This window comes from Empidonax traillii, unplaced genomic scaffold (genome assembly GCF_003031625.1).
Source record: "Empidonax traillii isolate 1590-97213 ecotype Southwest subspecies unplaced genomic scaffold, ASM303162v1 scaffold513:size879593, whole genome shotgun sequence".
Lineage (NCBI taxonomy): Eukaryota > Metazoa > Chordata > Aves > Passeriformes > Tyrannidae > Empidonax > Empidonax traillii.
This window is the reverse complement of record NW_020955706.1, coordinates 542,532-557,563: the sequence shown is the minus strand read 5'-3', so window position 1 is coordinate 557,563 and position 15,032 is coordinate 542,532. Positions and strand designations below refer to the sequence as shown.

The window sequence follows — 15,032 nt, the reverse complement described above, 5'->3', positions numbered from 1 at the left end:
GGAGAGTTACTTTGGCAGAGATTCAAGCTCTCATAAAATTCTAGTAATATCAAGCCTTTTCCATCCTGAATTTTTAATATTCAATTCATGTGCAAATAATGTAGATATATCTTTCTAAAAGTGAGCAGGAAAGAAGCCCCTATTTGTGAAGGGTTTTGACAGCATGTGTCTGCATAGATGCATTACTCATGATTGCTCGTGCCATGAATGAGTTGGGACAGGAGGTTCTGAAGTGAAAATAATGCTGAGCTCTTATGTCATTTACTTGTCAGAGAGTTTTTAAAATTTTTTTCAAGAAATAAAATTGTAATTTTGAGGTTTTTGCTTTTGGTTGGTTTTTGTTGTTGTTGTTGTTGTTGTTTTTAAATTGCCCTTCCTGAAATGATGACAGGAAGTTATACTTTTGTTAGCATGGATCCCAGCTCCAAAGCTGATAGTTTTGAACCTATTCTTCCTTCACAAAATAGGGGAGAATACAGTGGTCTGGGCCTGTATATTGACATTTTTATATTCACGGTTCTGGTGCTTTCTATGTGTGAAAACTAATGCTTTCCACTACTTTGAAAACTAACAATAGCCCTTTCTAATGGCTCTTATATTTAAGGGTCATGAGGAATGTGAGCTTGTCTTTGGTCCAGGTCTGACAACAGACCATTATATTTTGGGGTGGAGATGCAGAAGAGACTTAAGGAATAAAAAAGATTGTCTGCCAGTTTTTTTCTTTGCTTGATGTTCAAATAAAATAGTTGTTTGACTACGCAAAGGCTTGAAATTTGCTGCAGATTCCCAGACTGCAGGGAACAATACAGAATTTTGAGGAAACAGTGTTTAATCTTCTGAGAGAGGCATTCAGCAGAAAAGTGTTAGAGACATTGTCATTCTTCATTAGAAAAGGATAAATTCTGATGATTGGATGTACCAGGAAATTGGGTTAGAGATACAGATTCTTTGTTTCTTGTTGCTGCTTCAGCCGTGCAAAACATAACAAATATCATTGCCATTTGACAGCTACATGGTGGCCTGTACATAATTGCATTCTGGCCTGTTGGTGGCCTTTAGCTTTGCCTAGTCCATGGCTGAAGTTAATTGGCAATTACCAAGGGGTGGACAAGTCCATACTATGCCTTCAGTATCACACTGGGCATCAATGGTAGCAACTCCCAGTGACTGGGACCAAAATTTTGCTGATGACCACTGTGTTAGAAGAGCTAAGACCGCTCCAGTTTATATGTTTACCTGTACTGATGTTCTTTAGTGTCAGTGCCCTAAATGAAAATAAAGAAAAAAGCACATTTCTTTGGACCCATGGTAAGAAAGGACAGGGCTTATTTTTTAAAAAGTTGATGAAATGAGAGGGAAAGCCCTCAATTTTGAAGCATTGTATTTTACAGACATGTTACTGGTAAAGGCTGGATCAGGATACTGTTAGAATATGAAGTATTGATGTGGGGTTTTTTCCTTTCCAGCTTTGAACATGAAAATTGGGTAATAAAATAATAAAATGGAGTTTAAATGCCCTAGCAGATTCAATATAGAAAATCAAGTAACTCAATTCATACTTCATTGCATTACAGCCATTTTTTTCATTTTTGGACCAAAGTAAAATTGTTTGAAAGATTCCCACTGTTCGCTAGAACTTGGTTTATGCCTAGTTATGAACTGAGAAATACTTCTTTCTTTCTTCAGATACCACCACCCCAATTCTGTTGCCATAAACATTATGAACTTTTCTTGAAAGAAGATTTCAATGGATCATTAATTTTAAGATCAATCCCAAGGATGATACCTCCTTTGCAATGCTCCGTGTATTTATTAATTCTACAACCAATAAGAGAGTTTTCTGTCCCTATATGCAGGCATTACTGGAAGTAGTGAATGACCTCTTTGAGGAACAGACTGACTTAGAGAAAATTGTTAAGAAAATTATGCATCGGGCCCAGACTCTGCTGAAGTGTGAACGGTGCTCAGTCTTACTTCTGGAAGATATCGAATCACCTGTAAGTACAGCTGCACACTCTGTAGAAAGACTTATATTTGAGTGGTTGAGCGCTTGCTTTCATTGTAGTGGAGCTGTTGCCCGTCATATGTAAGTACTGGACAGCAAGAATTCTTCCAACATGTTGTTCCTAAATGTGAGTTAGGTACAGGTCAAATTTTTATCAATACCCTTGTTGTGTTTTAATCCCGGTAGGCAGCTAAGTCCCACACAGCCCAGTAGGATGGGGAAGGGAATTGGAAGGCTAGAAGCATGAAAGCTTGTGGGTTGAGGTACAGACAGTTCCGTAGGTAAAGCAAAAGCTGGATGCGCAAGCAAAGCAAAACAAAGAATTCATATGATCCTTCCAATCAGCAGGCAGGTGATCTGTCATTTCCAGCAACGCAGGGCTTCATCATGTGCAGTGGAAACTTCCCTCAGCTTTTATTGCTGAGTGTGACATTGTATAGTATCATATAGGATATCCCTTTAATTAGCTGGAATCAGCCAGTCTGTTATGCATGCCTCCACTGGGGTGGCAGAATGAGAAACAGAGAAGGCCTTGAACCTGTGTAGGTACTGTTGAGCAGCAAAACATCCCTGTGTTATAAATGCTGTTTTCATCACATAACTAAAATGTATCATTACTGCAGGCTACTATGAAGAAAATCAAAACCATCTGAGCTAAACCAATATAAGCACTTTTTCAGATGGAAACTGAAAGATACAACTTGTGATTCCTTATGGGCAATAGAAGGCATTTAATGGATGTCTGTAAGCTGCTGATGGATCAAACTATCACTGGTGTGTGATCCAGCTGATATTCTATGATTCTCAGTTGTCTGTGTGATGGAATTAGTGCTTTCTACAGAGCAGCTATGACTTCTTAGCTGAGAAACAAGGTGCTCTTGTGGTCTGCTTAAAAAGGAAAAACTACCTGATTTGTTGTCAATTATTTATTTGCTCAACTCCTTTCTTTTATGATATAGCCACAAGAAGGAAAGAAAAATCCTATCAGTAGCTTAATTTACATTTATAACCTTGCTAGCACTTTCAGGCCATTGACTTATCAAATGGGTGGTGCTTGCAAACAGTTTCAGAACAACAAACATTTGTATCATCAACCAAATCTTTAATGCTCATTTTTACAACTAGCCTTTTCTGCATACATTCCAGTAAGTAATAGGTATCTTTGTTGATATTGCTATAGTTTTCATACTTTTGCATCTGTTATTGTTGTTTGATGTTGAAAACTGAAATAAGTAACTTCTATTCTAGTATGCAAACATGTTGTCTCTTCAATCAGACTACTGGGAACTCAGAAATCACAGCTAAAAATAAACTCATCGAGACTTTGTTAGCTGACGATCCTGTGTATTCAGCAACTCAGCTGGGTTTACAGCAGTCTAATAAGTGTCTTCACAGTAATCAGCTTCTGAACTTGTCTCATTAATCCTTTTTTGTGGAATCTAATTCTTTAGTGTGGAAGAACAGCAAGACAGTGAGGGCTGAACCTGCAACACAGGGAGTTTTCTCAGTGACTTTTGGTGGCCACTACTCCATGAGACTTTTTCCTTCCTGGAAGTTTTCCTCTCACTTTAGGTTGGCAGGGTCTGTTTGGGAATAGCTGTGTTTGCCCCTGTTAACAAGTTTCTTTGCTACTTTGCAAAATAAATAATGAGAACCAGTCTCAGTTCCTAAATAATGAAAATGCTGTTAAAAGGTAAGTCCTCTTGTAACACAAAATCCATTGGAAAAGACGGATTTGCATACAAGTGCGGACATAGTCATGTTCTAGTGATAGGAATGTGCTTTTACATTGAGCAGGTGAAATGAAAACACGAATCTCAGCATTAGTTAAGTAAGCTTGGTTTATTGCAATTGCTCTTTGCACTTGACCAGTGAATAATCATTTCATTGCAGAGCTCTGTGAAGTTGAACAGGTAGATATTTTGACAGGGGCTTTCACTGGGACTTTGCAATACTGATATTTATATGGTAGGAAAGCCTCTTTAAAAATGCTTAACTCTTTATGAATATTGTTTTTAGTAGTAAAATAAGTGGCTGCCTTCATACTCGTAGCTCCCTCAAGTGTTTTCAGACTATTCAGCACAAACTGTCCTTCTTTCTACTGATTTTAGAAATAGTTAAAGGATAAAAACATTGTTGATGATATCATTTTTTTTCTATCCAAGTATTATTGTGTTCACTGACTCTGCAGCTGGTTGTTTGTTGCTGGGCTGTGACAAGTCTAAATGATTATCAGAGACAGACTCATAAGTTTGTTTGTATGGCAGAAAAAAAACCATTCCTTTTCCTTAGAGGAAAGATATGATTCTCATTTCATTTAAGTTACTAAAAATGAAGTCATTTCAGTGGAGCTTTCCCTAAATTATACTAGCTTTCATAAAAGCAAGATCAAGGTTTGTATTTCACTTACATATGTTCTGCTATAGTATTGTAATGTTTCTAGTTTATTTTTTCTTTCTAAATTCCCCTCCCCCAATTTTATAATTACAGTAGACAGTTCTACTCCATTGTTATGAAATGTCACTGTGTTTACAAGTATAATATGATTTTTATTTTTCACAGAACAGTGCACTGTGTTAGCAAGTTCTCAGTGGCTATGTTCGGTTAATTTTTCTGCTCTTGGTACTATTTCTACCTTTGAGCTTGGAGGGTTTTTTTCTCAAACCATAAGCAGAGTTCTTATTCCACTTGACCAAACTGTGAAATGTGGCCAAAAAATCTAAACTTTTTTGAAATGGTCGTAAATCTTAGGTTAATTTGGAGTAGGAGAATAACATCTTTCCACTCACTTGGTAATTTTTATAAGCAGCAAAACAGTTATTTTCCTGATTTCCCCACATTTTGGAGGCTTAACCTATATGTCAAAATAAATCTCCATAGAGTAACTCAATATTAAACCACGCCTAAAATGTTGTCATTTGTACATTGTGCAAAAAACTTTTACAATACAGAACTGAAGCAAAGATGGGAACTCATCCAAAAACGTATGACCTCTGTTGTGTGCCATATCAGCCATTCTTAAAATATTTCATATAAGTGCTGTTGGCACATATTTTCAAGTGTAATTAGTTGCAGTTAGTAATGCAAATAGGTCTTTCTGGTTTTGTCCCTATATTAAGCAAGTGAATTTTGGGTAAAGCTCCATAACTCACATTCTGAAAGCCTTTAAAGGGAAGCATATCCTGTTTTAGAAGATAGTTTCGTGGGATTGAAAGATATCATGCGATTTTATATTATTTGTTAGTGAACTGTGCACAGCATGTATTTTGAACGTGAATTCTCCTTTGGGGGAATGAATACAGATTGTATTTTTATTCTAAGATCATTTGATAAAAATACAGGTTAAATATAGGAATCTCACATTACTATTTTGTTAGATATTAATCTTAATAAAAATCTTTACTTTTTTTTCTTACAGGTGGTGAAATTTACAAAATCCTTTGAGTTGTTATCGCCAAAATGCAGTGCTGATACTGACACCAGGTTAGTGCTTGTGTCTTGTGTGGTTTTAGATTACTTCCTTTTCCACAAAGTTTTAAATTTTATTCCCCAAGCTTTTATTTGCTTATGGAACTTAGGGTAGATTTGATTGAAGAGTGTGAGCCTACAGTTTTTAATCAGATGAGATTCATGTTTGCTTCAAATGGAGACTTGCTTGAATAAATATATGTGCATATATTTATACATATATTTGTGTGTGTATATATATATATGCAATAGCATTGTATCAGTGTCTCAGGTAAGAAACCAGGAAAAAACTGACTTTTTGTTGTTGAATTTGTGGATAACACACAGATACTGTTTTGCATGGTTAATACTGAACTAAAAATAATAAAATTATTTTAGATTGTTTGTTGATCTCTTACAAAATGCCTCCGTACAGTGTGTTGAAAAGTTTCCAGCAAAATTTTGTTTCTGCTCTTGTCAAGTTGGAAAGCCTAGAAACCTCAGAGCACAAATATGATAAACACGTCATATAAAATATAATACATTTTATGCAAATTAATTCATACTGATTCTGAATGAGAAGTCTCTATATCAAATGGCTGTCTTAAACCTTCTCATGGATCGATCTTGCAGCATTACAAGGATGGGTGGGTGTTATTTTTAAGATATGCAAACTGAGAGCAGAGTCCAGAGCCACACAGAAGGCTGGGTAGAGGCTAGATCTCTATCATGTCCTGTCCACTGCTTCAGATATGGGAATGGTGAGGCAAATGGAAAACAAGTGATAAGAAATAGGAAGATTTAAATATTAATAAATAATCTCTGATTCATCAATCATGAGTTACTTCTTTTGCCAGAGTTTCAGAGTAGCAGTTGGTCTTTCCTAGGGGGTGAAAATACATTTCTTTTGTTCAGGGACAGGAGTATGAATCAAGGGATATGGTTGTTATTCCTGTTTTTCTCAAACTTGATCTGTAGCCAGATTATTCAAAACAATGTAGAGTGGTGTCAAGATAACCAAGCTGGCTCATTTCTTGTTACCATAGTTATATTATCACGTCTCCACAAAGCAGTTTGTAGTAGCCTGCTCCACATGTAGTCAGGTCAAGATTATTTTCTTTAGTCCAAGACATAAATAAACATGTGCAACCTAGCACCTAGTCTTTTAAGATTTATGAAGGTATATTTCTGTGTGTCTTAATATAAAGATGAATTGCTTTTTCTTGGTCTTTTTTTCATCCAGTGAAGAGTGAAGTTGGTTTTGCAATGATCAAGGTTAGACTGGTGGATATGATGTCACATTTGGATCTAGCACAGGCACGGTTTGAGTTACGGGCACTGTAGTGGGAAAATAAAGGTTATTTAGGATACAGAACAGTGCTGTGAGCTCTTGACATTTGAGTATTTTTGTAGTGAGTTTTGCCCTTTTCATTCTACATTTTGCAGCTGTAACTGATGTAAAGTCATGAGACTTTTCATGTGGAAAAAAAATGGCAAGATGAGTTTCTTTATCATTACAGCATAAGATAAATATTTTTTTCTTTGAAATTTTAGTGGAAATTAAAATAAAGTGTAGGCTGAAGACAGTTCTAGTTATAAGTTTTGTCTGAATGAGAGTGAAGCTCCTAAGACAATATGACTTTGCATGCTCTAATGTACTTTCTCACAGAGTTGAAGTTGGCTTTTCTTTTGCACTCCTTACATCTACCTGATAGCAGCTCATCTGTTTGATCCCTAAATATTATAATAAATATTCATAGCTTTTTTCTTTGCTGTTGATTGTAAAGAAATGCCTTGCAATACCACACTTGAATTTATCTGTTCAGTTTGCAATTTTCCATCATACCATAATCAAGTTTGTTTATTATGCATAGTGGCACACTGATGCTTGTTTTTGAGAGTGATTTTGTTCTTGAAGTACAGATTTGCCAAGTCTCCTAAATTTTCTCTTCCTTTGAAAAAATAATACATAAAACTTAGCAGTCTTGAGGGTTAAGTTCTGATATATTCTAGATGAAGATGAGCCTGATGGAATGTGCTGTGGGCTGTGTCTTCCCTCCACAGAAGAAACCATTTTTGCAGATGGGATTACATTTTAGCAGGTAGCTGAGATTACAGTCCTCTGACCTGAGTTCCACTGGTAGTGGACAGATCAGCTGCCTGGGCCAGAGTATGTGTTGTGTGGGCAAAAATATCTGTGCTCCTTCCTGTTTGGGCTGGTACAGAGGAATTGCTGAAATCCCTCAACATAACAGAACCTACTTGAAAAACTTCTTCATGGATTTTATTTTGTTTATTTTACTTGAATTCATTTGCTCCTTGAAGTGCTTGACATCCATAAAGCAGTCCTGATTTATGTTTTTTATAATAACAATACCATTCAGAATTTTAAGTTATAAACTGGGAACTATGCATTTGAAATTAGATTCTTATCCTTACAGATTTTTTGCTTCTCATGTATTGGTGTCCTGAAATAAATTTTGAATTATAAATGTGAATCTTTTACTTAGCACAAAACCCCTTATATTTATGAATAAGCTCCTGACAAAGTATACACATAACATTTATTATAGTCACTCAAAATTCTTATCCCAAATGAAAGTTGATACACTTAGATTTGTGTAAATCATTATTATTACCTTTATAGTCTTTCAGACGAGTGACGTAGTTGAATTAGTCTACAGAGGATCAATGCAGCTGATAAAGTCAATCCTTTCACTTTGACTGAGTCTTTCAAGGATTTTACTGTGCATCCTTCTTTCATTCATGAGTATTACTTTGAAGCTTCCAGCTATTGTGCTCTTCTCCATAGCTTCTTCCTTGCTTTTTTCTAAGTAATATTTCTCAGGTGCTAAAAATTAATCAGTTTTCTTCTCAAAACTAAGACAATATGCATTTGTTTATTCACACATGAATAGCTAGACCTTACCAATGTCAAAAACTTGCTTGCAATAGGTCAGTGAGAACTTCCCTGCTGATTAGGTGGGGTTTAAGGAGAGGACTTTAAGGTCTGTGTAGATACTGAGTTTTCTGGAGGAGCTGCAGTGGAGTGTGGTGAGTTAAGCCCATAATTCTAGTGTCTTATGCTCATTTAGTGATAGCTCTCTAGCCCCTCAGTAATTGTGGCAGAAGCTCAACTAGGTTAAGAAAAAAAAAGGAAACCTTCAAGTATTGTGTGACTGCTTGGATCCACCTGCTGCAACATACTTCAAGTATTGAGTTTAAGACTTATTTCATGATCCCTTCTTCAACCATTCAGGTCTGTTATTTCAGACAAAAAAAAAAAAAAGACATTTTGAAGAACTAAGAATTAAAAATACCCTGATATTATTTAGAGTTTTGGGTGGGCAGGCCTATATCCCACAGAAACCTGGAACAAAATCCACACTTGATTCATAGATAAAGTAATATATATATATTATATTTTGTTTACTTGGACTGCTGATGCTATTTTCAATAGAAAGAGCTATGTAAAGGAGAGAATTTTTGAGGTACCATTTCAGTAAATACCAAATTACTTTTCCATAGTTCATTCTTGGTAACCATTAAAAATTGTGAATGGTTCTGCCTTTTCTGTGAATATGCATGTAAGACGTGCTGGACTTGCAAGTAACACTGATTGTATTCTTTTTTTCCCTTGCTCTGCATTTTGATAGTTTCAAAGACAGTGTGGAGAAATCATCTTATTCTGACTGGCTAGTAAATAATAGCATTGCTGAACTCGTCGCTTCCACAGGTCTCCCAGTGAATATCAGTGATGCCTATCAGGATCCTCGCTTTGATGCTGAAGTAAGAGATTTTTAGAAATGTAAATATATGCTGTCTTTTTTGCATTGAAACTAATATAAAAACTTTATCGTTATGTCCAAGTAGCTCTAAAACATGTGAATATTTATTTTGAATTTTTTTTCTAACCAGTATGTGCTCCTGCTGGTCTTCCGGTGTTGACATGGCTTTATACAGTAAACACAGATCACTGAAATATTGTATGACTTTAGGCAGTTACTTTGTCTGTGATTCGTTTTTTTTCCTATTTATAAGTGATAACGTCATCTGCCATTAGCTTTGATATTTATGCAAACTGATTTTTATTGCTGAAAATTTGTTGGTGTTCAGTGTAGCGCCACCATCATTAGCTGTTGTGGTCACTGGGGCTGTACACACACTGGGTGTAAACAGAACTGATATCAAGGCAGAAAAATGTTGTTTGTGATCTAACTTAGTCAATTAACCTTTAATTTGCTCAAATACACACTGGATTAGTTATTTCTTCGAGATAGATACCACTCTCCATAAGAGTTGTTTGTGTATCTTAAGGTATCTTATTGTGTTGTGTATTTTATTCATTCCAGCCTCAGGTAGAAAGCTGTAGCTGCAGATAAAAGCCTATGTGTATACTTAACCTCTAAATAAATACTAGAGTTATATGGAAGGACAAAATCTTCACTGAATTCTATCCAGTGAAACTGTATTACTGTGGAGGACTTAGCCAGCAGTTGGGCAGCACATTAATCAGTGGACAACCTTGCTCAGAAAGTCTCCTAAACTATTTTACTACAATAAGTGTGCTTGGAAGTGCTTCATGTTGACACTTGACTTGGTTCAAGTTTTATTCCATGCGTCATTAAAGGGATTATCTCTCAAACACCCAGAATTTTTTGAAACAAGAAAAGTATAAGGGGCCAGCTGTAAAAAAAGGACAAGAGAACTATGCTCATGTTAATATGTTCAGAATTTCTAGAAGTACAATTATTGCCTGGGGTTTTTAGACACACTAGCATAAAGCATGCCAATCCTTGATGTTTGCAGTTGTACTCTTATTATTTCGTGTCCTGAATAATTCAGCTGTTTCTTATTTGTTTCACGGTCCTTTCCAAGCTAGAGGCACTGCCCAATTTATGTAGAGAAAAAGAAAACAATACAAAGGGCAACAATTATTTTCTTTTGATGGGTTCCTCTGAAAATTTAATTCTTAAATTCAGGTTTTCCATTCAATTGTTTCTGTAGTCAAGTGTAGTAGGACAAAAATAGTATCCCTTATGACTTAGATAGAATCATACCTACAAACATTTGTAGTTGTGAACAGATATTCTGTTCTCTGCTTCTGTTGAAAACACTAATTTTTTTCAGAACATTAATTGTTGTTTTCAAATGTTGATGCTCAATTTTCAACTCATTCACCAAGAATTTAATGCCAAAGTATTTTTTAGTTCATTTTAAGCCATATATCTGTAACAACTGTTCCCCTGCTTCTATGGATTTTAGGTGTCACTGATTTCAGTGATGAGTTCTGAATATGTATATTAAGCAGCAATCTTGTCAAAACCTGAGTTATATATTTTGCTGGCTAGTGATCCCATCATGCTTCCAGTGTATGAATTATTGCTGGTTCTTTACTTTCCTTTTACTACAGATTGCCTGTAGCACTGGCAGTATTAGTAAGAGAGCATCTCCTGGTTTTCTGTGAGAGGGCTCATGCCACTCTTACTCTAATTTCTTTTTAAAAAATATTTTCTGTTCATCAGATTTTGAAGCAGTGACGCTAAGGAATAAAGCTTATTAACTGTAGAAAAGAGGGAATCAGTGACACCTATAATAACTTGTGAAGTTGTATACTGTATTAGAAAACAATAAATGAGGCAGTAAATTGTCATCAGAACAAAAGGACCAATTACCTCAAATATTGGTTTTTACTCCATCCTTCCATTTCTTATTAACTTGCACTTCTGCACAATTCCCCACTTACTCTTGAAAACGCAAAATTTCCTGTAAGCCTTCTTTTACAGCTGCTTTCCTAAGTCCAATTTCAGTTTGACACTTGGGAAGAGTATTTCTAAGGCACAATTGTTCAGTGGAAGTTGTCTCCATTAATCCACCAGTGTAAGTAATCCAGGATTTGTCTGGACATTGCCTCAATTGCAGTTTGTCTTTAATGCCAAATCACACTCAAATAGTATAAGTTTTGTGCGTCAAAGATGCCAATGTTTATATTTTCTTTGGCAATTTTTAGAATAAACCTTAGGACTTCTTGTTACTGTGAATGAGGTTTCAGCAGAATTTTTTTCTGAGTGAGAGCCAATCCATATGGAATGACATTTGTAAACATATACTTACTCCTTGACATTTCTATTAATATAATTTAAAAAGCTGCAAATGGTACCTACAATTAATGGGAGCTCTCATTTTTACATTTCAGGCTGACCAAATTTCTGGCTTTCACATAAGATCTGTTCTGTGTGTTCCTATATGGAACAGCACCCACCAAATAATTGGTAAGAGCTTCCTTATAGCTGCATAACTTTTGTGCTAATGTAAATTTAGTTCTGTCTTTTTAATGCAGTGTTCCTTTTCTTCTTTTTCACAGCTGAATGTTGTTAAGTTATGGTACCTAGGATGCATGCTAAGTATACATCCAAGAAGGGATGTTTTGACTTGGGTACTGCATGGACTTTTTCAGCTTTCCAATTGTGTCACTGTTAAGTTATATATTGAACATTAAGACTAATGAGATGAAAACAAAAATTCTAACAACGCTAGTGAAAAATGTTTGATGTTTTTCTTGGGTCTCCCTCTTTAGTACACTACTCAGGCAGCTGTTTCTGCAGTCAAGCAAATGGTCATTTCCCTCTAATGATACACAGTCAGGGAAGACTTACTGGAGGGGCTGTGGCAGCTGTCAGAGTTGCCTGTTGCAGTGGTGTTTGCTGGATCAGGATGTGACAGAGATTTATTTGATGTTTGGTAGTAGGCTTCCCAGCTATGCTACACCTGCATTTGGCCCTGTTCTTTAACTACTTTTGGCACAAAAAGGAGTGCTGTTTGTAAATACCAATGCCAGATTCCTCTGCTAACTTTCCACAGTAGAATTGATGTCAAAGCCATAGTAATTTAAATTATCAGGGCAAGAGTTAGATCCCTGTGTGGTGTGGCTGTCAGTGAGAGCTGAGATCAGTAGTACGTTGCTGAAGGCACTGGGTATCATGAAGGATATTTGAGCTTTTTTAGCAGAGATGATGTGGGAACTGAGTCTTAAAAGTACAGCTTGTTGTGAAGTGTGCATTATCTTAAAGAAGTAGAAAGAATCTGATTCCTTGACTGCTGACAACTCTTAAAGGATTTTTTTAAGGGCATATGGTAGCTAAATGAAATGGAAATAGGTTTTTGCAGTAGAAATCAGTATTAGTTCAGATACAGACAAGAGCTTTGAACACTTTTTCAAGTGTTTTAAGGAAAATGCATTTTTTTTCATTGGTCCAGTTAATTAATGGATCAGTCATGAGTAAAAACGAACTTATATGCGCAGGCGATGCTAAAACAACTAAGATTTTAAGAATGAAGGTACATTTTATTGCTAACTCCAAATTGCTAGGACAACTTGTGTGATTGCTATTAGCAAAGTGCTGAAGTTCTTACTCAAACAGATCTTTTAACCTTTTGTGAAAAACACTGAGTGACTTTTAGATTTGTAGTATTATAACTTTGAGAGTAAAGAAATAGCAACTGAAAGTAAACAGAGTACTCATATCAGTACAGACTTCTGCATGTTTGTCTGTTTAATGATTTTCAGAAGAAATATTTGCAATTTTGCTTTTCAGTTTGAAATATGTATTTTACATTTTACCAATGAATAAAACACTCTGAGAATTAATTCATATTAACTCTTTCTAAAGGGGTAGCTCAAGTGTTGAACAGGCTTGATGGGAAATCCTTTGACGATGCTGACCAGCGACTATTTGAAGTAAGAGGCATTTAGTTTCTTAGCATTAACATACTTTTCATCAGGATTTGGTATTTCTGAGTAATGCTAGGGAGGGGGGAAAGAATATGTTGTCTAGATTTATGATTTGATATTAATTCTCAGAACTCCTCATTTAGTAAGGTTGCATCCTAATTAAAACAAGGTTTTGGCATCTGATCTCTCTCATCTGGAGGTCAGTGACTTACCTGCATTCCTAAGATAACCTGTCTAAGCATGATTATTCCTAATATTTCCATGCAATTTCTTTTACTGAGTAAGCCAGCACTCATCTTTGTATTTGTATTATAACTGATTTATAATTTACTTTCTTTTCTTTTTTTTCCTCTTTTTTAATTTTAGGCTTTTGTTATTTTCTGTGGCCTGGGTATCAACAACACAATTATGTATGACCAAGTGAAGAAATCCTGGGCGAAACAGTCTGTGGCTCTTGATGTATGTGTACATCTTCATGGCACCTGTTCTTACCCCTAAGTGTCACACATAAAGGAGCCTACTGCTTCTGAATTTATTCAGTAATTTATTTATATATTTATTCAGTAGGTAGAATAATTTTGTTTATCTACCTCTCTGCACTTTGTGTTGTCCTGTTAATGTAATGCTGAAGGGAAACTTTCTCAAGGTACCATTAGTTGTAGGGCTTGTGCATAGCTTGAGTAATTTTGAACCTAGATACCTCCTTGGATGCCTGTGCTTTTTCCTTTGGAAGGTGCAACAGTGGTGGTGGAGAATCTATTTTCTTAGAGATGTAAGTGTACGAATTAATCTACGTGTCATATGTATTTCCTTGTCAGTAGGATTTTTAGTATCAAAAGTAACGTCTGCTGATCCCTTATCAGATGTATGTCTTGCTAGAACAGAGTCAAAGCAGGATGGGTGACAGCTCAGGAAGAGCTCTGCTGTGGATCAAGGCCAATACATAATGCAAGGTCCTGGCATTCCAACAAATCATGTCTTTCTATAAAATAGAGGAGCTAAATGGGTGGAAAGCTTTCTTTCTTTTTGCCTAATTTCAAGTTCAACTGTTTCAGCTCCCCTCCAGTTAATGATATCTACCAGCTCCTGTGAAGTAAATTCTAAAATGCAGACCATTTTAAAAAACTATGATTATTTAATCTTCTATAAGCAGATTCAACAATACAGCACTATTCTCTATCATATATCTGGAGATTTTAATTGTAATCATATTTAAAATAAATCTTGGCAAGAACAAAGCTTAGAGTTTTGAGGATAGCTTTGCAAATTTGCATTACTTTTACTAAAATAATAATTAAGAACAGCTTGAATGAAATTTCACATCTATTAAAAAGCATCAGGCAAGACCATTTAATCTTAAAACATTCTCTGATGAAAGGGTAACTTTGCTAAGATTTTTGGTATTGTTTCAAATTCCACGTGTCCTAAGTGAAGAAAATGATCGAGGGACTCTTAGGGATGATCTTAAGAGCTGGACTTAAGAGCTGGACTCAGCATATTCTGTGATTCCTGATGCATGCAGCCTTTAACTGTGTAACTCCTTTGAGTTTATACAGTATCCACCATTAAAATAAGAATCACAAAAATAGATTTGAGTATCTCTCCAGTAAAACAAAAACTAAACTGGATTGCTATGAAGACTTTTTTTTCCTTTGCTTTAGGGTTGGAAATAGTAATCTGTGCATTGAGGTTCTATCATGTGGCCCACACAGGCATATTAAGGCTTTTTTAAGTCAGTAAGACTGTGTTAGAAAACTTCATAAGGATAAGTGGCTTTATTTATTATTCCTTTATATATATTCATTTAGGAGGAAAAGAGACCTTGTCAGGCCTCCTTCAAGATTCATT

General features: G+C 35.6%; 1 protein-coding gene across 2 annotated transcripts in view; it reads left to right on the top strand.

Annotated features, from left to right (window-relative positions):
- Positions 1-15,032, top strand: part of PDE11A (phosphodiesterase 11A) — a 123,914-nt gene that overhangs the window by 46,342 nt on the left and 62,540 nt on the right. For both annotated transcript variants that reach the window (XM_027896714.1, XM_027896713.1), the window contains exons 4-9: positions 1,857-1,997; positions 5,424-5,488; positions 9,109-9,241; positions 11,649-11,724; positions 13,123-13,190; positions 13,551-13,643. In XM_027896714.1, the coding sequence (XP_027752515.1) occupies positions 1,857-1,997; positions 5,424-5,488; positions 9,109-9,241; positions 11,649-11,724; positions 13,123-13,190; positions 13,551-13,643 (576 nt within the window). The remainder of the gene's footprint in view (positions 1-1,856; positions 1,998-5,423; positions 5,489-9,108; positions 9,242-11,648; positions 11,725-13,122; positions 13,191-13,550; positions 13,644-15,032) is intronic.